General features: G+C 37.4%; 1 protein-coding gene across 5 annotated transcripts in view; it reads right to left on the reverse strand.

Annotated features, from left to right (window-relative positions):
• FANCC (FA complementation group C) overlaps positions 1-23,032 on the reverse strand; it is a 187,981-nt gene that overhangs the window by 81,309 nt on the left and 83,640 nt on the right. For all 5 annotated transcript variants that reach the window (XM_072414976.1, XM_072414977.1, XM_072414978.1 and 2 more), the window contains 3 exons: positions 3,693-3,806; positions 3,490-3,548; positions 2,259-2,423 (listed from right to left, as the gene is read on the reverse strand). In XM_072414976.1, the coding sequence (XP_072271077.1) occupies positions 2,259-2,423; positions 3,490-3,548; positions 3,693-3,806 (338 nt within the window). The remainder of the gene's footprint in view (positions 1-2,258; positions 2,424-3,489; positions 3,549-3,692; positions 3,807-23,032) is intronic.

The raw sequence follows: 23,032 nt of genomic DNA on the forward strand, positions 1-23,032 counted from the left end.
ATATATATATATATATATATATATATATATATATATATATATATTAAGATTTCTTTGTATTGGACTCAATACAGCTATTTTGTATTGAATCCAATACATAATTATTTTGCATGCACCAACATCACTGGGAAACCCCAGAGATCAAAGATCGTCTCTGCATTCGGCGGCTGAAGACAGAAGAAAGAAGACGTGTCCCGAGGAGGACCAGCAGGACGCCGGGGGATGACAACAGAACAAGGTAAGTAGGGTTTTTCTTCTGTTTACTGTATACTTTTCTTCTGCTTTACTGTGTACTTTTGAATTTGGTGCCTGAGTTACGCTGGCATGTAGTTGCCGTAACTCCAGCGTACCCCCGTCGTGTTTTCGGGGCAGCCTGATGACATTGTCATCAGGGGACAGAAACTGCTGGACATGGCTGCCGGATTGGGTGCTTCCATAGACCTGACTGGAGTATAAGCCGAGGGTGACTTTTTCAGCACATTTTGGGTGCTGAAAAAGTCGGCTTATACTCAGGTATATACAGTACATGCTTTTATTGTGTGTGAGTGTACAGTTGGGTGTATAAAGTAATGAAAGGCAGATAATTAGCATTTTTAGGAGCTTAGAAAAACACATATCAGTGCTTAGGAATAGAAGGCCTCTCAGTAAATGTTACTCATGACTCTCTTCCTAAAATCTAAAACGTCCAATCTAGATAGATGTCTTCCATGTGGGAGATATTGCATGTCTTTTTTGTCAAGGAGTACTACCTTCTGCTGATGGCTTTTTTTGATTTTAGGTCTGCATTGATTGAGCAACTTTTGTGTGTATTTGTGTGCATTTTGTGTGTACAAGGACTGAGGCTAATGTACACTAGATATACACAAAGAACAGACTCTTTATATGTATTTCCATTTAACCCACTCACATTGTTTTGCACAACCAAACCACACCAACAGTCTCTTATCTGATCATGTCTAAAGGTGCCCAGGGTCATTCAAAAACCAAGCAATGCCCGTGTGCTATCTGGATTTTGTACATACCCTGCAGGTTATGAAAAACAGAGAACATTGTTCTTATAGCTAGGTACCAAATTCTGCCACTAGATGGCAATATTAACAAACACAAAACCAAAGTAAAATCAGTATATGTATTTCAAACTCATACTATTGTTACAGATTCATAATTAATATGAATATTATTTAAATGACTTTGCTGCTTAATCATCTCTTTATCATCCCCCATTCTTATTCTGTAAAATTCCTTCTGACATAAGAACCTGATTTGGCAGGCTGCTGCTGCAGTTTAGACATTTCTTGCAGTTTATAAGCAGGCATAATATTTGCAAAATAATTTTTTGAAGGTTTCAATCAAAATGGGAAATCTCACCAAATACCATGGAGAAATACAAAAAAACTAATCAGAAAAACACAATAGATAATAGATAAAAACTACAGATAAAACCTGACTGTGGTATGGTCCCTTTTTTCCATCAATTTTTCTCAAGGGCCAATACAGTCTAATCATTTATACACAGTAATTATCCAATTATTTGTATTTAAAAGATTTAGGCTATTGTGTTTTCTGTGATAAAGTTTTCCCACTGAGGTAACAAAAAAAGCTCTAGGTTCCCCCTAGATTTAATTTGTAACAAACATATTATCTTGTATAATCATTGTGTAGGGAATGCATACAAGTGGATGCCCAACTAAGTGTGACGTATCAGTTTGAAAGCCAAAGTCCCTATCTGTCAACATTGCAGTACATGAGTAAACTATTACAAGCAAGCACACATGTATAGAAGAGAAGGAATATTTACCTCTCCCACTGCCTGTGTTGCTGGTCAGCAGAAAGAACCAGTATGCACTGTGGGAGACCCTGGATATTTGTATATACCCCTTAGATTGTAAGTTCTTTTGTCTATCTGTCATTTGGTACCCCTATTTAATGTATAGTGCTGCATAAAACGTTTACAGTATATTAAACACTAATTATTATTAATATTAATCAGATTTCAGGGGACCTTTCCTTAGCTATGGGGAGATGATCAGCAACAAGGGCAGGGTGGCTTTTTCTATTGTTCTAATTATCCAACACGTGACATGTTTTTGTTAGCAAAATCAACAATTGAAAAATTATCTACTGAAATAACTAAAATACATTTTTTGAGAGCAAATAAAAACATTAAAGTAACATACTTATGAGAAATAAATGCCTTTTTTTATTAATTTTGTTATGAACCCTTTAACCTTTCATTAAATAGGCTTTTGCTTGTTTACCTTAACACTGCATCATTTATAGCTTCTAAGAAGTGGTCATCAAGAACCTCTCTTGGCCCAGACCCATGATAGTGAAGCAGTGCTTCCAGCAATGGGGCTACTTCAGGCAATGTAAGAACAGATATACAGGTCACACATATTGTGTGTAGATGCTCATCCAAAGCACTGGTTGGAAACAAAACGATTTATTAATGGACTTAAAAGCTTATATGGTAACATACAACTAAAATTTACCTTTGCATAAAACCAAAATATCCAAGGAAACACGAAAGTGTATATGCTTTAAAAGCAACTCAACTACAATTTTTAATTATAACTAAAGTGCTGTGCAATAGTAGGATGGTTTTACCTTGCAGTATAGGTATATATAATATTACATCACTCTTGACAGTTGCTGTTTCATATTGTAAGAGGCAGTAGTCAGAACCACCGATAATATCAGTTACCCACAGATATGAGAAGATGGTTGAATGTGCAGGCATAATCAAAATATCCTCAGAACATTCAACTTGCGAAGTGTTCTTCATATCTGCAGGTTCAGCCAAGACAGAGGGGGTACTGGCACATCTCATACTGGGTGGAAGACAATGAAAGGCAACTAAAGAATAAATGCACATATATATGATTAAGCCTAGACTACCCTTACCTACCTCAAATAATTATATGACCACCTTTACTAGCTGTGGACTACACAGGCTTAGATGTCTTCAATTATTTTCACATGATTTACTCTACATGTGTGTAATATTCTTCCAAAGAATTTATTAAACTCCCTGCAGGCCTACAGCACAAAAGCAAGGAGGTGGCTTCTAGAGAACTAAAGCTGGCATAGTACTGAAGGTTGCCATTTATCAAAGGTAAAGAAAAGAGGGCATCTGAACTATTAAAATAGTATTAAAAGGACGAGGTTGGGTATTTGTTAACAGTATTTATTTGTAGTTGAAGAACAGGGAGATTATTTATTAACAACATTTACTGGTGGTGGAGGGGGGAGGCGGGATATTTAACAGATAGCGCTACCCTTTAACTATTTCCTCTTATAAAAAATAGCCACCCAACTAATGCAAATAACCAAATTTTAAATCTAATCATAACCAAACAAACAATTATCCTTGTAAATAAATGTTTAAGAATGTATATGTAAAATATTACCATTGAACCCAAAAAATCAATTTAAAGGCCTGGAATTCAGTGCAGTGTGATACTAAATATTATAAAAACAACTGCTTACTCTTTTTTGGTTTCATCTGGACGACTTCTTTTTATTTGAGTAATTAATGAAGACATGATCTGTGAAAACAAAGAAATTTTGCTATTCATAAACAAACAATATATATGACCATATATATGACTGTGCATTTGACAAGGGAATGTAACAGATAATTAAAACTTACCTTTGTAAAAACAAAGAAAATATATAAAACAATTTCTTACATTTTTCAAAAGCTTATCATGGTATTCCGCAGTTGAACATCCCAACTGGGCAATAATTTCCACTTCTTTATTTCTTTTTTGGTCAGATGAGGAAAACAAATGACAAACTAGGTTCTTTGGAAGGACAGAAAACACAAAAAAATTATTAGTAGTCAGTTATTTTTACAAGCATTACTAAAAACTATTAATAATTTGGTTATCCTCTATTATAGATTAAGTTGCTGTTTGAATGGGAAAGATTCTCTATGTCAGGTAAACCAAACACATTGGTAATTTTAAATAAAACAAATTCTTCTCTATAAGGTTGCCTCTGAGGTCCCTTTCAGAGTTGGTATAGATCTAATACAATGTTCCCACTTTAATGTTGAGTGTTTTAATGCTCCATTTTAAAGACAATAAATATTAATACCAATTCTGATTACTAAAGGCTTACTAAAATATTTGGTATAAGTAATATTTGGTATAAAACATAAATACATACATATTTTGCCTGTGTAACATATGATCATGCAACAATAATGCAGGAGTTTGGCTGCCAGGATGGTCTTCCAATTGCCACTTGACATTTATGGAAATCATAATTATGAATTTGATTATCCTGAATTAATTCACTAATTAAATTTCCTTTGCGCATTCTCCATCCCTCTGTACCGTTCTCAAAAAAATGGCACTTCTTTGCAAACCCCATCCATGCTTTTCATATACTACATACACCCTCCATTCAGCATAGCGTCAACTGTTTAAAAGACCCCCATGGTCACACATACAAAGAATGCATACTCGGAAAATTTGGTTAAATACTTTATTGTGACCAAATTAATAAAAAAGGGTATTAGTTCAGGATACATACATACATACACACACACACATACATACATACATATATATATATATATATATATATATATATGTACACATACACTTACAGATAATTTATTTCAGTAAATTCAAAAAGTTAAAAAATATAAAACTTGCCTGAACTAAAACCCATAGGGAGTCTGAATCTGAAGGCTGCTATGAAAGCATCCTGGGCTTCCATAACACCTTAGTAGTGCCACAGTTGAAGTGCTTTCATGCCATGTTGCATTGATGCAATAATTCATGCAGAAGGAGCCCCTGACAAAGTATTGAATGCGTACATGGACATACTTTTAAGCAGGCAGACATTTCTGTATTAAAAATCATTTTTTTTATTGGTCTTCTGTAAAATTCTATTTTCCTGAAATATTGAATTTTGGATTTTCATTACCTGTATGCCATAATCAGCAAAATAAAAAAAAAATAAACACTTGAAATTAATCACTGTGTGTAATGAATCTATATAATGTATAAGTTTCATTTTTTTAATTTAATTACTAAAATAAATGTGCTTTTTCATGATATTCTAATTTATTGAGATGCACCTGTATATATTGCTCACCATGTAACCACAAGAGTAATATACATTGATGAAACAATATTTCTTTACTTCTTTAGCACATAAATGGGATTCAAATTGGACATAAACTGGTGCGAAAGACATTCTGAGAAAAGGCAAAAATAAGAGTTGACTGCATTACAACTGCAAATATATATTTTAGGAGGAAACAGTATATCCTTCCAGTAGACACAAGAGGGCAATATAAGGCATTCGGTAACAGGTTAACAAAAAAAAAAATTTATTCACTTGCCAAAGATTTTTTTAAATATTTAGTGTATTTCAGGTCTGCTGAATCCAGAAATGACATCAAATTCATTATATTAGCTTTAGTTCTTGTTTTACAGGAATCGGAATAGACAATTTTACCAACAAATGTTAACACAGCATATTATCATCAAGCTTTATTTACACCAATGTTTTGCATTTTATATATTAAATGTAGCATTATTTTCATGAAACGTTCATTTGCCTTCTTTTTATTCATACATTTTTTTTACAGAAATATGAGTTCTTCAAGAAGTTGTTGTTTAAATGACCCTAATGTATTTTGCTACATTGGTGGTGACTATTCTCAGCAAAAACAGAAAAAACATTACAGAATTTGTGTATTTTAGTAATTTTGGTATGAAACTGGGGGACCAAGATAAGTAGCTCCCCATATGGTATGCAAAACGTGTGTAGTGTCTACATCAGTGGAAAAATGGAAAACTGAAAAGTTTGATATTCCCTGATATTCCTATATGCTACATGATGGATATACAGGGGCTGAAGTGTAATCCAAGAGTTAGCAGTGGAAGTGAATATGAAAGAAGTGTTCCATCAAACCAGCAGTTCTCCCAAGAAGAGCTAAATGATTTAAAAGGTGACCTATGTCTGACAAAACAAGCATCTGAACTTTTAGCATCCAGGCTAAACGAAAGTAAGTGTCTGAGAACGGAAGTTAAAATAACAGTTTATAGGACAAGAGAGGTGACGCTCCTACTATATTTCAATAAAGATGGAGACTTTGTGTATTGTTGTAACATCCTTTTACTACTTGCCCATATGGGACCAGAATACCGAGCAGAAGACTGGCAGCTTTTCATAGACAGTTTCACTTGAAGTATGAAATCTGTTTAACTGAATAATGGCATAACTGCTATGCATCAACTTTAATTGGTCACTCAACAAAACCTAAAGAAGAATATGAAAATATCAAAATGGTCTTTCAAAAGCTTTTTTTTATCATGAAGACCAATGTGTTGATATAATGGCCCTGATTCATCAAGCAAAATCAGAAGCTCGCTCGCGCATTCGTATTCGCGATCCGAAATAATATGTGTTGATTTAAAAATGGTGAACTTTCTTTTTTGGACAGCAAAGTGGATACACAAAGTACCCATATTTCAACTGCTTGTGGGATAGTAGAGCAAAGTAGGTTCACTGGAAAAAAAGTGACATGGCCTCCAAGGGAAAACATGAAAAAAGGTGCAGTGAACATTATTAATAAGCCAATGGTTGACAAAGAAAAAATCATTCTCCCTCTACTACACAAAGCTGGGATTTATTAAGCAATATGTTAGAGCTCTGCACAAGGACAGTGAATGCTTCAAATACATTTGTAGATTCTTCTCTGGATTGAGTACTAAAAAATAAAAACAGGAATCTTTGATGGACCCAAGATTCGTTAACCGATTAATGATTTGAATTTCACAAGTTACATGACTGATACTGAGGCTTCTGCCTGGCATAGCTATGTCATTATTGTCAATAACTTCTTGGGTAACCATAAAGCACAAAATTATGAAGAACTGGTACAAAACGTGCTCTTAAACTTTAAAAATGTGGCTGCTACTATGAGCATAGGTACACTATCTCTATAGCCATTTGCAAAAAATTCCAGAAAACCTTGGCGATTTCAGTGAGGAACAAGGGGAGAGGTTCCATCAAGATATAAAGGTGATGGATGAAAGGACAGATGAGATAGACACATGATGGCAGACAACTGCTGGAGCCTTCAATGTGATGGTCCTGATCATCAGCATAAAAGGAAATCATACAAACTGAGTTTTTCAATTACTTTGTTATTAGTTTGGTAAATATACTGAATATAGAATATATTGACATTATGTATTTCAAAAATTTAATTTTGTACATGTAGGCATATCTAGTTTAATTTTGCTATACCTAAATATATCTCCAAAGATCCTAAACAACCTATGGGATCCTTAATCTAGTTTGGATACATTTTTAACTCTCAATTTTGGTTGAGAGGTAAGTGACCTATTAGTTGATGTTTATTATAATCTTGGTAACAATGGTGCTCCTTTCTTAATAAATATATATATATATATATATATATATATATATCACCCAAACAGATTGTGTAAAAAAAAGGCTTTAGTTCCTCACATTTTTATGAAATCTTTTGTTCAACCCACTGAATTAAAGCTAAAAGTCTGCCGTTCAACTGCTTCTGAATTTAATTTAAAATTAATTGTGGTAATGTACAGAACCAAAGTTAGAAAAAAGTTGTCTCTATCCAAATATTTAGGGACCTAACTGTATTTCATGATTATATAGGAATCATATGTCTAGAGACGTTCCGTAAGAATCTTTTCTGTCACTAATGTGAAATTCAAACACAAACACTAGAATTTATACAAAACCCTTTGCCAAAAAAGCCTGTCTTTTCCTCTCCTTCTTCATACTGTAAGGCACTTACCTGTCCAGCGAGCCCGGGGCGCCCTTGGGGATCACAGGCAGCGAGGGAGACGCTGCTGCAGCAGGCAGCATGGCCGAGGCTGCTGCCCTACTCGCAGCGCATCTCTCCCTGCTAGCGGAGGGATCTGTTCTGGCTGAACTACTGTTTGGTCAGGCGGTATCCCCAGCACCCCTATGGACGTGGACAGAGATGTTCTTGTTCTTAGCATTCCTGCGGACGTGCAAAGTAGGGCGCGTCCCAGAGTGCTGTGGGAAGAGGTGTGCGTACTACAATGCATGCCTCTTGTACCCCCTGGGGGTGAGGCACTCGGCTGCCTCGCCGCGGGGCGGAACATAGTTTGAATTCCCTGCAGGGAATTCAGTTGTCCTCCACTCCGAGGATTCTCCGAACCCTGAAAACAATATGTACCACGCTTATCCGACTGATTTTCTGTGAATGACCTTTGCCTTGTTTTCGGGATTCGGAGAATTATTATATGACTGTCTCTGCACACATACTTTGTTCACCTAATCACCTAAAACATAAGGGTAGTAGGACTGTCTTAGAAATAGGTTCTAGCACAGGAGAGCTATGTATAGATGAGACAATAAAAACTTTTATCTAATAAATAACTCACTATATATCTATGTGGACCTAAAGCCTCTTAGTCATTTCTCTCTTCTCTTTCGTCATATTATACATCTGGAATAAAAATTGGGCAGTTATCAAAATATCATGTTTTTGTAAAAAAAATTCCCTCTCCCACAAAGGTCACATAAAATGTATTTGAACACATCAATGTGAAATGTCAGACATAAAACATTAAACCGGAACTAAAGGTAAATGTTAAGTTTTCTAATCAGGCAGGGTATTATTGCAGAAAGGGATAGGCAATGTCTCTTCTACAATAACCTGTCTTTCAAGATGGGCAAAGATCGTGAACAAGAGGAGAAAGAAAATGACAGCGCCCTGCAAGGGAACCAGGATGGGTGAGTTTTACAGGGTTTAGTTCCAGTGTTTTAAATGCACTTGTGTCATTTCCAGGAACTTTACCTTAGGAGGTTGAATAAAGACTATGGTTTGCATTTGTTTACCTTTACTATTTTACCTACTTTATTTTTACCTACTATTAATGTGCATTTTTATGGAATGTCATTATTGTTTGCAGATGTAATATTTTTCAGAATCCTTTGTATACATGTTCTTCTTATATCTGATATCAACACATGATTACATGTATTATTGGCTTATCCTCAACTGTATAGCATTATTTTTATCTTGTTTTAGCAGATTTGAACTTACCCCAATGTAAAACAACTTTTGAAGCTTTCGCTCATGTGACTAGATCAATGCTTTATTTTAGCTGGGTTTTTCTATGAGTTCAGAAAAACATACCTGCTATGTCTTTGCACTGAACTTACCTGCCTGTTCGAAAGCCTTCCTTAGAATGCATATTGAGCTGTATATACAAAGCATGGTGTACATTCTCCCTATACCTTAGTGAGGTAATGTACAGCCTTCGGTAGAAATGCACAGGAATTACCTCATTACAGCCTTTTTTATTAAGATGGTCAAAGATCCTGAACCCTGAAAAGGACCAGGTGTCAACAAAGCCAAGCCAAGACTTTAGGTCTGATTTTCAACACAATAGTCCAAATCGGTGAATTGTATAGGAGTTTGTATAATATTATGGTAAAGAAAAAGTTGCAGGATAAACATATATCAATTATTTTACATAATGTAACTTATTTGTAATGTTTTTTTTCAAATGTTGGTAACAGTTGTGTGAATATGTACTTTCTTTGGAACAAAGGCCTTAACAGCCAGAACCAACCTATTAAGTGCCTATTCAATATGCTTGGCTAGGTAAAGAAAAATAAAAAAAAAATAAAAACGAGCAAGAGATGGGCCACCCACCAATTGCAAAACCCCAATCTCCCGTAAGGCAGCTATACTTTATTTCTGAACACATTAAATTCCCCAATAAATGTAAGGATTGGTTTTCCAGCAAGTCCTAAAATGCATTGAAAGGTTCACATCATGAGAGAAAACCTAACTCCTCTGACCCCCCCAAGGAAACTTCAGCCACTAAGCTGTTGCTACAAGGCAATATTTCAGGGAACACGGTTCTGAAATCATTCCCAAGTAAATGTGGAAATAAATTGATTTTTTGTGAGGAGTTACTTTCATAAGATTCCACTTAGCAGGGTGCTTGCTGACTTCCATTAACACTGGTTTCACAAACACAGAACATGACAACTTGCACAAGAGGACATGTATTTAACATCACAAGACTTGATATCACATTTACATCAGTAAAGAAAATGGCCAATTAGGTGTTTTGATCTACAAGAAGTGTGCATGCACTAAAGCCTGGGGAGACATTCTAGAGTTTCAAATGACAAGGTGTTTTAGGTCTCTGTGTTTCAGCTACTAACAGTCATGTTTCAGTTTCTAAAGCTGGCGTAGGAACTAAGGAGCAAAAAAGAAATAATAAATTTGTAATCTGCAGCCTGCTTCAAAGACAAACTTCAGTCCAATAACTATGATCAAAATGTAAAATAAATAAATGTAAATTTACTAGCCAATAGATTAGCAATTGTGCTCAGACTCATGGTTCATGCTCTCCTGCAATGAAAATAAACAAAATATGCTGAAACACAGTGTACAGGGGGGCCTTTGCCTGAAATTATATTTTGAGCGCTTTCTAATCTACACCTTTGAAGACTTTGTCATAAGACTAATTATGAATAAAGGTCAGCTGTCTGATTCTCTCTCCATCTCTTAGTTCTGTGCTAATAAGTAAGAATAAATAAAATAGAAATTAATGAATGAGTATAGTTGGTGGTCTATCACACTACCAATTAACTAAAATCCAGACTATAACATGGAAATATGGAAATGACTATACTCAAAATAAACAAATGTCCTTTCTGGTTTCATTTAAGGAAACCAATGTTACATTGGTACATAGTAGGTTAGGTGGAAAAAAAGACATATGTCTATCAAGTTCAACCACTAGGGAAATAAACATATCCCAGATATAAAACCATGAAAGATATAGCTGGTCCAAAGGAAGGCAAAAAAAAACCCTGGTAGAATTTGCATCAACGGGGGAAAAAATTCCTTCCTGATTCCATGAGGCAATCGGATGTTCCCTGGATCAACGGTCTCTATTATCTTTACTTTAAATCCTTAACATATATAAAAACTTAACTTAATATAATTTTTCTTAAAGCAATCTATAGTGGTTGCTGAAATTACTTCCTGAGGGAGCCGATTCCACATTTTCAGAGACTTTACAGTGAAGAATCTATTCCTCATCCAGAGATTAAACTTCTTTTCCTCCAGGCGCAAAGTTCTTTGTAATGATCTCAAAGTGAATAATTGGGAAGAGAGTTCTACTCTGGGAAGAGTGTATATGGACTACTTATATATTTATACAGGGTGATCATATCCTTCCTTAAACATCTCTTCTCAAGGGAGAATAGATCCAGTTCAGCTAATCTCTCCTCATAGCTTAGCTCCTCCATTCCTTTTATTAGTTTAGTTGCCCTTCTCTGCACTCTTTCCAATTCTACAATATCCTTTTTGTGAAATGGTGCCCAAAACTGGACTGCATATTCCAGATATGGTTTGACCAATGTTTTGTAGAGGGGCAGGATTATGTCTCCATCCCTGCAGTCTATTCATCTATTAATACAAGAAAGTACTTTACTAGCTTTAGATATTCCAGCTTGGCATTGCATGCTCCTATTAGGTCTATGATCTACCATAACCCCCAAATCCCTTTCCATTTCTGACTCTCTCAAATGTACAGTGTGCATATGTTGCAGGAATGGTGAGACATTCTGATTATTCCACTGGAGAGCCACCTAAGAGTGGCTTAGTCATCTTTTCAGCAAGTCAAATACAAACAACCTGAAATACTGAATACATGTGTTGTGGATGTACAGGTGGATTTCTGTAAACTGTCTAGTCTGCGCCCTTGTGAACATCTTGTATCCTCCTTCCCACACTAGGTAGGGTGGGAGTGGCCTGATAAGAAGAAAGTTATGGCTGTTATGCCCTGAAGAGTGATGACAAAGAAAGCAGCTGGTAATATACAACATGTATCCCAATTGCAAGTTTTTTCATATTCTAATGCAAGGAGGTTTGGTAAAATGAGCTAGCAATGGTCATGTAACAAGTTGATTGGTTGATAGTGTATAATTGTTAACTCCAGATATCATAGAATTGAGTGCTGATGCTAACATTTTCTGGACACGTGTAAAGAAAAATGCCAGCTTCTCCCTGCTATACTCTTTCCAGTTAGATATGAAAAATGGGCACTTCCTGGGGTAAACCGAGTCATGTGATCTTGCTGATGAAACTGTTGCTGTTTTGGACCATTGTACACATCAAATAAAGATAAGTACTTACTTTTAATGAAGCAGTGCCTGAGTATTTTGTGTCATTTTTTAACCCCTCCTGACACTTGTAGTCTCACAAATACTTCCACCTTGTTACAGCATAGGAATGCAATATTGTGTTCAATAAAAAATGTTTAGGTCTTTCATATCACAAACAGCAATTTTTGTGATTTATGATGCCCAAAGCACACATATGATATTACCTGTTGATGACAAAATGAAACTGGACACCACTTGTAGAATCCATACTAACAATTACATGTCCAGAGTTGTTGATCTTTGTTACTAAGGATAGTAAAGAGATTTTAATGCCAGACAGACATCTGCAGCTCTGTAGTGCTTAGCTTCCTTGTTGTTGAAAGTGTATCCTAATACCATCCTATGCCAAATGCCAAACCACTGAAATTCTGAAAAAGTTTTATTTAGCACATTACAGCAATAATAATTCTACCAAAACTTCTTTTTTTTTTTTACATATGCTTTTATTAATATTTCAGTTTTAGTATAGGCTCATTTATGACATTATTTGTACGAGGAGTTGCTGAGAGATTCCTGGTTTTGCCCCCTTCCAGATAAAATAGAAAAATAAGTGTGGGGGCAGATGATAGCCTAATATCTTAGTATGTAACTGTGCAAATATCAGGTCTTTGCGATTCTTGAAACTGTTTTTTCTTTTAGTGAGAAGCTGTGATTGCAGGGCACAAGCAAGTTTCACATCGTAGAATTACGGGCCGTCATGAAGTTTTTGTTTCTCCAGGGAAAGTCAGCATAGGACATTCACACTGAGATATGTCCTTCCTACAGCACAGTCAAAACCTGGATATCTCGTTTCAAGACTGGGCATTTCACCGTTGAAGATGAGCCCCGCGTTGGGCGCCCCCCAACCTCAACTGACCTGGCAACTTGCGATGCTGTCCATGAGCTAATTATTGGGGACCGGCGAATATCCGCAAAAAAAAAGCCCAGATACTTGCCATCTCACGGGAGCATGTTGGGTTTGTAATCACCCCTATCGTAGACATGCGCGAGCTTTCAGCGAAGTGGGTGCTGAAATGTTTGAACAGTGATCAGAAGAAGGAACAAGTTGAAACATCCAAAGCCGTTTTGTCTCATTTTGAAGCTACACAGGACTTTTTGGCTAAATTAGTGACTGAGGATGAAACTTGGCTCCACATCTATGATCCTGAAACCAAGGAACAGTCAAAGGAAATGGCGCCACAGCAGGTCCCGCTGCCGAAGAATTTTCAAACCCAGAAATCATCCAAAAAAGCCATGGCGTCCGTTTTCTGGGACAAAGAGGGTATTCTGTTGGACTACCTACCTCAGGGCTCTAGTATCACCGGACATTATTATGCTAACCTTCTGGACCAGCTGAAGGAGGCAATTAAGATGAAACGCCGTGGAAAGTTGACCAAAGGGATCCTTTTTTTGCAGGACAATCCACCTGTGCACACGTCCAACGTTGTGGCTGCCAAATTGAACACCCTGAGTTGCCAATTGGTCCACCATCCCCCCTACTTACCTGACCTGGCCCCTTCCGACTATTATCTGTTCCTGAATTTGAAGAAACACATGAAGGGGCATTTTTGAGGACATTTCCACATATGTTGAATAAATGTGGTATTTCATTAATCTTCTTTCAGGGCAAAGCCAGGAACTTCTCAGCACTTCCTCGTATATTTGTGTGGGTTATTATTTATAAAAAAATATTCTGACTACTACTGTGTAATGAATAATCGAATTGTTCCAATAAAGATGGTGGTAAAGATTCTTTTGCCCCGTCATAAAATGTGTAACCTGAAAGGCAATATTGGCTATAATCCTAATTGATGAATGAATAAATGAATCTTATAATGGAAGAATTAACAATTTTTAATGTGCAATATGTATGTGGTATTCGTTTAAAGACATTTATGTAAGTATATAATAAGAGAAAATGGTAGATCCTTCCCTATATAATGAACACCTCAAAGCGTTTCAAAGTGGATACTGCTTTTTCAAGGGGACAGGAGCTAATAATAAATTCTACAAAAGATGTATACAGAAAAAATCAAGGTAATTATAATATATGTTGAGTAGTACATACCATATATATATATATATATATATATATATATATGTACATATAGGTCTTTAAATAAATAGCACATGCATATAGCTCATCCAGGGAGCATCCGATTGCCTCATGGAATCAGGAAGGAATTTTTTTCTTCCTCTGGACCATGGGGTGTTAAATCTGGGATATGTTTACTTCCCCTGTGGTTGAACTTAATGGATTTATGATTTTTTTCAACCTGACCTACTATGTAACTATATAACATTAAAGTGCTTATTTTTTCCAGAACTGCTTACAACCATAGAGTAAGGTGGGGAACAACCTCAGAGAGCAAACCTTTGGGGAGAATGAAGAAGACCACCAGAAGACTCCTGCCAATATTGCCTTTCCAGGAAAATTATAATAAAAATAAGTAGCTATTAGAGAGCATGTACACATGAACATTTGATGACGGGGCAAAACAATCCTGCAGGGTCATTATAGGAGCAACACATCATATTTATTGTACCAAACCTAAACTGTTATAGAGTGCTTTGTATGTTTTTATACCACAGCACAATCAAACTAAATTGTGTGCAGGCACTGTTCTGGATCATTACATAAAATATTATGTAAATGCTAAAGATGCACACAAAAAAAATCATTGTCATTTTTCCCATTAAATCCAATGTAAAAAATATCTACATTTTGGGTAAAACATTGGTGAATATTGGGTAAAAACATTTTTACATAGAACCCTTAGTGTTTTGTCAGGTTTTTACAGACATCATTTTTTTTGTACTAAATTCAATATATTAATACTAACACATTTAAAGAAAACTGAAATAACATCAGCCTAAGATCCAAATAATATTATCTCCCCTAGCGGTAATCCCGAGTGTGACTCGGTGGAAATAACATGCAAAAAGCGGTAACCCTCAGTCACACTTAGGGTAACTTTGGGAGCCCCTCCTACGTCTGCCTCTTGCTATGTAATCTGCTTTTAAATTCTTTTTTCAGTAAAAACACATAATAAAAGTATAAATATACATTTTAGTACACCAAGCATCATTGCCCAGTGCCGATTTACATTTTGCCCGCTATTAGCCCTGACCTTGATCTGACCTTTTGATGACTTATACATCACTTCCTGAATGTATCATTTCATCACTTTGTTTTTGACCTTGACTGTTCCTGACTGATTGCTTGAGAGCACATGGCATCTAAACGGCATCTCGCCGGCGCAAGCACTGTTTTGGAGGAATTTGAAAGCAGCGATAGCGATTTGGAGTCTCTTGTGAAATCGAGCGATAGTGATTCACTTGGAAATTTGTCAGACAGTGAAAGTGAACTGAGCGACAATTCTGAACCTGGGGTCAGTGCTGTGCGCACATGGTGTCCTATTGATCTTGATGCAGACCAGGCAGCTCCGCCAAGAATTCCATTTACCGGCGCACCTGGGATGAAAATTGAGGCTTTAATGCGACGACCCCCTGGCATACCTGAAGTTGTTTTTGACCAATGAAGTTATTGAAAAAATTGTTGTGGAGACAAACAGGTAAGCCGCTCGTGTTTTCTAACTTTTTGCAATTTTTTTTTTTATGCAAACATTTATGCTGCTCTGTTTGCTAACTTTTTAAAAAAAAATATGCCAACAAATATGCTGCTCTGTGTTTGCTAACCTTTTAACATTTTTGAAATTTTTTGCATATTTTTTTTTTATTCAAACGTGTGCTTCCTTGTGTTTGCTAACGTTTTAAAATTTTGTATGCCAACATGTGTGCTGCTCTGTGTTTGCTAACTTTTTGAAATTTTTTGCTTTTTTTTTTTTTGTGCAAACATATATGTTGCTCTCTGTTTGCTAACATATTACTTGCAACCTTCACACTATAAAAGAACATATCCTAAAATACCTTTTTTATTTTGTTTTATGCAGGTACGCTGGACAACAACAAGGTGCTCCACACCTGAGGTTTCCAAGGATGACATTTGGCTGTTTTTGGGCTTGGTGATCCTGCAGGGAGTTGTGGCAAACCCCAGCAGAAGTGGTACGGGTCCAAAAATAAAATGATTGCCACTCTATTCCTTGGCCCAGTCATGCTAGAATACTGTTTTTTCCTCATCATGAAGTACCTGCACATCGCAAACAATGAAGAATTTGATGAGACTACCCATCCTGCACCAAAACTGAAGAAAATTTGGGAAGTGTCTCGGATGATTCTACAAAATTTCCAGCAAACCTATGTGCCAGAAAGAGTTGTCAGCATTGACGAAAGTCTAATGGCTTACCGGTAGCTCAGCTGGATGCAGTGCATTGGGTCAAAGAGGGCACGGTTTGATGTGAAAACGTATATGCTATGCGAATCCTCATCTGGCTACATCTGGAATACGGTACTGTACACTGGAAAAGGGACACAGTTCAACCCCAGATACAGCCATTATGGATTGGCAACATCTTCAGTGTTATCCCTCATTGAGCCATTGCTAGATCAGGGCTATTGTGTCACAACTGACAATTTCTACACCTCTCCTGACCTTTATGAGTCCCTTCTGCAACACAGAACCATTAGGGCTAACCAGCGCAACCTGCCATCACTGTTTGCAAAAGGGAAGCTGAAGACAGGAGAAATTATTGCCTGGAAGAAAGGCAAGATGATGGTCCTGAGATGGCATAACAAGAAACATGTGTGCCTTATGAGTACTGTCCATGATGCCTCCACCATTCTGGTACACACAAAACGTAAGAAAGAAGTGATGAAGCCACAGGTGGTGATTGACTACAACACCATGGGAGGTGTCGACAGAGCTGACCAAGCTATGACATTTTACCCAGCGATGAGGAAACAGCAAAGGAAGTACTACAAAAAGATTTTCAGGCATCTAGTTGAGCAGTGCCTACGGAATGCTTACATTCTGTACAAAAAAAATAGTCAGAGGCCTGTGAATCATTCAGACTTCATTTTGCAAGTTTCCGAAATCCATAGTCAAGAACCACCAAACACCATCAGTGGCTGTGAATAGACCTGGACGTAGTGCTTCCACCATTGTCAACCCAGAACGCCTGACCAGTCGTCACTTCATTGAATACATCCCACCAACCCAGAAAAAGGCAGCACCTACAAGGATGTGTGTGGTTTGCTGCTCAAACAACGATGACAGAGGAAGGAAGAAACACAAAGAAACCAGGTTCTACTGTCCTGACTGTGATGTTGGACTTTGTGCAGCACCCTGCTTCAAAATCTACCACACCCGGGATGTCTACTAAAAATGTAAACATTTTTTTCCTAAAATCAGCATTTAATTTATATTAACATTTATCAATAATATTGCACCCTTGTTTGGAAAAATTCAGTGAGAAATTTTTGATAAAATATTTTTTTTTATAAAATACATTGTTCTGGTCTATTATTTCATTATTTTTTATAATTATGATTTATAATTATGTATTATTATATAATGTATAATTATAATATAATAAATAAAGATAATTAGTATACCCGGGAGTTAATCCTAGGAATTACAGGCCCACAATATAAACAAAAATTTCTATGCAAAAAAAAATAGCATAAAAAAACTGACTGAATTAGGGGGGTTAAGTATTCGTCCTGGTGATTTCAGCTTACTAGGATCATGAAGATCAAGTTTTCTTTGACCTGAAAGCTGATTTGGGTCTGAGAGATTGTGCAAACATGGATATGACATCCATTGCTTTTTTCCACTGCCCAGATCTAACCTGAGTTACTAAAAACACAAATGTTTTTACACTTTTACATGTTTTTTTTATATATTTTTTTTTTATTTAGAGAGTGGTATGCACAAAATAATTATGGGGAAGAGAGATGCATCAGAAAAGGAGTTCCATCTCTATCTGAATCAACTTGAAGAACTTCAGAAGTTACTGATTAATATAGTAGGTGCAAAGTATGAGTCTTATATTTTAGGAGTAAAATAAATCAACGAGTAGATCCTCTTTTTACTGCAGTATGGATACTAGTGTGAATAATACCAATGGAGGCAAGAACATATATATAACAAACAAACGGCCAATTTTGACAGACTGCACAGTATATAGTATACACACTATACATAGTACATATACATATACACATATAAAATACTTTTAACATTAAATCCTCCTCAACTTTATTTTATTTTTTTATTTAATCAAATATCTGTTTACTGGTGTACAAATCTAAAGGATTGTAACAATAAATTATTATAGAATATCCAATTGCAAAAAATAAAATAAAATAAAAAACAGCCAGTTTTGACAGACTGCACAAGTGCTAATTGCAAGCTTATTTCTTTAACCTGTGCGCTTAAAATTGAGCGTATATAAGGGTGTTGTTTAACTTGCTTTTTTCTTTTTTCTTGGAGGGGCTGTTGTTTTGTGTGTTATCCTAATTATTCTATGTTGCTGCATTTGATACTTTTGCTTACCCTTTAGCACATTTTTTTTTTAACTGTGAGTGTTTCAATGTCCATTTTGCAATTTTGAAGTCAATGTTAATGCTATGTTATTGTGTTTGTGGCCATATTGTTTGATTGCAAAATTCTGCTTTATTACCACTTTGAAATGTTTGTCCTGCATAAAAAATTTCTAATACATAATACAGTTTACACCCTTGATAGGTCAAAATTGCATATTGGTTTGGTAAGTATTTTTCGAATTCAATATTTTTTTGGCCGTTTTTGAACTATTTTGCATGAAAGTGTGGGTTTACATGTATTCTGTTTGTTCTTTTTAATTTTTTTGTCATGTAAATTTAGTGATTTTTTTTGTTTTTATGTGTTTTTATATTTTATTGTGACCTTTTAGCAAATGTTTCTTTTGAATAAAGTTGTTTGTAAAATGTTGTCTTTTGTTTTTTTGGGGGTTTGTTATGTGATCTCCTTTCCAATCTCCCAAGACATACAGTTTAAAAGTCAATTGTGATTGTTTTTAGGCTGTTCCTTTCTCTGAATTGTTTAAAAGGCTAATAACAGCTCATATGTCTTGTTAAAACTCAGTTGTTTGATGCGCATAGTTGTGTGCCAAACTTCAGGAGTGTGTAGCTCATAGTTGTGCGCCAAGGCCATGCAAAAAGTGTATGTAATATATATATAATTATATATATATATAATGTATATAATGTATATGTATAGTAGCTTATATAATATATATAATACAATTATATATAAAAATTTCTTTGTATTGGACTCAATACAGCTTTTTTGTATTGAGTTCAATACAAAGTTATTTGAATTTCACGCCCCGCCTCCCGCACCGACGCATGCAGCGACGTCACCGGGAAACCCCGGACATCGTCACTGCACTCGCCGGGAGAAGACTGAAGAGGACAGACGTGTCCGGAGGAGCTGCGGGGACCGGGTAAGTATATTCTTACAGTTGTAATCCGATTGTCATACAATGTATGACAATCAGATTGCAATATAACGCTTGTTTAACCACCTGAGAAAAGTTCGGGTTTAACACTTTTTTGCAAGTCTTTTTACCCCGAACCAAGGTCGGGTTAAACGGCCGGGTGGTTAATACATGTATTATAACATGTTTGCCTATAGTCCTTTACTAAAATATTTGATTTCTCTAAAGTCAAACTAGAAGCAAATTTTAATCAGGTCACAAATGTTTGTTCACATATTTTTTTTACTATTGTACGATGACATATTTGAAAGTGCTACTTAGTATATTAGAACTCGGGCCCGACTCAGTCAGTAACAGAGCTTGCCAACCGGCGCATGCATACGCGCATTTCATTGATAAATCAGGGCCACTATCTCAATTTCACAAGAAGCATTTTTAGGCACTAGCATCAGGTGCTCATCTTTGATCTGTCAATATTCTGGAGCAGCTCTGAAACTTTGGTTTGGACAAATGATGGTTGGGCAAAACGGTTGGAGGAACTTTCTATTTGGAAAGAATAAAGTGTGGTGTTAATGGTGTGATAAAGAACTGTTGATAAACAACCTGACTACTGACAGTTGGAAGAAAGAGATAATGTTTTCTTTCCTTCCTATACTTTTTTGACTAGGGTGCATCAGCTTCAGTGGTGGATAGTGCTAAGGAGGCACACTTGTTTCTGTTTAAATTGAGCAGTATTTAGCAGCTGGAAAGAAGTGGGGAAAAAAAAGAAGGAAGCCAGTGACCCTTGGCTTATTGGGACAAATATTTGAAGGCAGCAGCTTCCGTGTTCAAGAATGAACAAAATCACACACTGAGGTATAAGTGTTAAGCTGACTTGTAGTCAGGTTTATTTGAAGGTTGCAGATAAAATAACAAAAACAGCAAAAGAAAACCTTGCCTGTCCGGCATTTACTATACATCCGATGTCTATCAGCTGGAGGGCTTCTCCCTGTCAGTTCAAAACAAAGCTTTCAGCAACCTTTTACTCAGCAAATATACCTCCCTTCCACCACATATCCCCCCCCCCCCCCCCCCCCCCCCCCCCCCCCCCCCCCCCCCTCTGCTTAGGCAAGTGGGACTGAGCAACTGAAACTAACAGACAGTGCACCCATGACAACGCATCTGCATTTCCTTGCCATTTTCCTGGCCTGTGCTCCACTGTAAAATTGTAAGCCTGCAGGGCCACAAACCATCTTGTCACTCTGATATTTTTCTCTCAGCTCAGGTTCATCCACTTCAGAGGGGCATGATCAGTGACTAACCGAAACTTCCGACCCAACAAGTAATATTTGAGTGATTATAAAGCCCACTTGATGGCCAAACACTCCTTTTCTACCACTGCATAGTTCCTCTCATGCTTATTTAGTTTCCAACTCAAGTAAAGCACGGGATGCTCCTCTCCATTAATATTCTGTGACAATACTGTCCCTATTCCTGAGTTAGAAGCATCTGTCTGTACCACAAATTCTTTTTTAAAGTCAGGGGTCATCAATACTGGTTGGGAACAAAGAGCCCGCTTTAGAGTCTGAAACGGCTCCTCTGCTTCATCGTTCCATTTTATCATCCCTGACCCGCTTCCCTTGGTGAGATCAGTTAAGGGAACTGCTATAGCTGCAAAATTGGGTATGAAGCATCTATAATAGCCAGTATTTCCCAGGAATGCCTTCACTTGGGGCTTGAGGCTGGGGCTAGTTCTGTATGGCATCAGTCTTGGCAATTTGGGGGTTGACTACACCTCTCCCAATAATGTAACCCAAATACTTGGCTTCTTCTAGACCAATGCTACATTTCTTGGGGCTCCCAGTCAACCCTGCTCTCCTCAAATCATCAATCACTGCCTGTACTTTGAGTAGGTGTGTCTCCCAGTCCACACTATGTATGACTATGTCATCAAGATAAGCAGAAGCGTACTGTTTATGTGGCCTCTGTTCATTAGCCGCTGAAATGTTGCAGGAGCCCCATGCAGTCCAAAAGGCATAGTTGCATACTGGAATAGGCCATCAGGTGTGCAAAATGGGGTCTTCTCTTTGGCAGCGTCCGTCAGGGGTATTTGCCAATACCCCTCTGTCAGGTCTAAAGTCTTCACATTTCTCCCAGATCCCTTACGCCCCAGAACAGTCTTACCAGGAACTCCGTAGGGTTGAGGGCTGAGAGTTATGTAGAAGATCCTCAGCCGCAGAGTATGCAGGTCTGCTATCTATGGGTCTCCATGACTCACCCACTTCCTTAGGGCTGGGGGTAGTGATCTCAAGAACTTGTCAAAGACCACCCGCTGCACCACGTCGGGGGCTGATAACATCTCTGGTTGTAGCCACTTCCGGGTCAAAATGATGAGATCGAACATCTGCGAATGTGGGGGCTTATTCATTTTATATGTCCACTGATGTACTCTCTGGGCTCTGACTGCTAGGGTAGCACCTCGCTGAGCCAGGATCTCAGACTTAAGTTTATCAAAATCCTGGGCAGCCTCAGTTTCCAGGTCAAAATAAGCCTTTTGCACCTCACCTGCAAGAAATAGAGCGAGCAGTCCTGCCCACCGTCCCTTTGGCTATGCCTCCCGCACTGCTGTCCTCTCAAATGTAGCCAGGTAAGCTTCAACATCATCCTCTGCTGTCATCTTTTGCAAAAAGTAACCAACATGGATAGTTGTCTGCTCTTTTCCTGGCTGTATCGCTGGAAGACTTGCCACATGCTGCACCACTTCCTGCAAAACTTGACGGTCTTTATTAGTGGCCTCTATCAAGGTGGTTAGCTGTGCAGACAGTAAGCGGTTGGCTTCTTGCTGGGTTGCATTTGTGCGCTGTTGTTCTCTGGTTGCCTCCTGCTGGGCTGTTGCAGACTGTATCAGGGCCTTTACCACATCATCCATTTTCAGACTTTAATGTGGTGCCCGCATTCTCCACCACTTGTGAGGGGTTAAGCTCAGGATCACCTTTGCTGGGGTCAAAGGACACTTGTCCGGTTCATGCAATTCAGATCACACACTGAGGTATAAGTGTTAAGCTGACTTGTAGTCAGGTTTTTTTGAAGGTTGCAGATAAAATAACAAAAACAGCAAAAGAAAACCTCGCCTGTGCGGCACTTACTATACATCCAACGTTCCTGTCTATCAGCTGGAGGGCTTCTCCCTGTCAGCTCAAAACAAAGCTTTCAGCAACCTTTTACTCAGGTTTGAGTTCAATCACACAGACCAACTTTCTGTGTCCCCAGGCAGAGTGTCTGACTGAGCTCCTGGCTCTGTTATATCCCCACCCTCAGTGCTGCTGCATGAATTACCTCACAGGTGAGTCTTCCACCTTCTACTTAACATAGGAGAGGAATCTTGGGCAAATATACCTCCCTTCCACCACCAATCTTGCATTGGTGTCACACAGGTAATAGTCCTC

Source organism: Pyxicephalus adspersus, chromosome 6 (genome assembly GCF_032062135.1).
Source record: "Pyxicephalus adspersus chromosome 6, UCB_Pads_2.0, whole genome shotgun sequence".
In the NCBI taxonomy this organism is placed as follows: domain Eukaryota; kingdom Metazoa; phylum Chordata; class Amphibia; order Anura; family Pyxicephalidae; genus Pyxicephalus; species Pyxicephalus adspersus.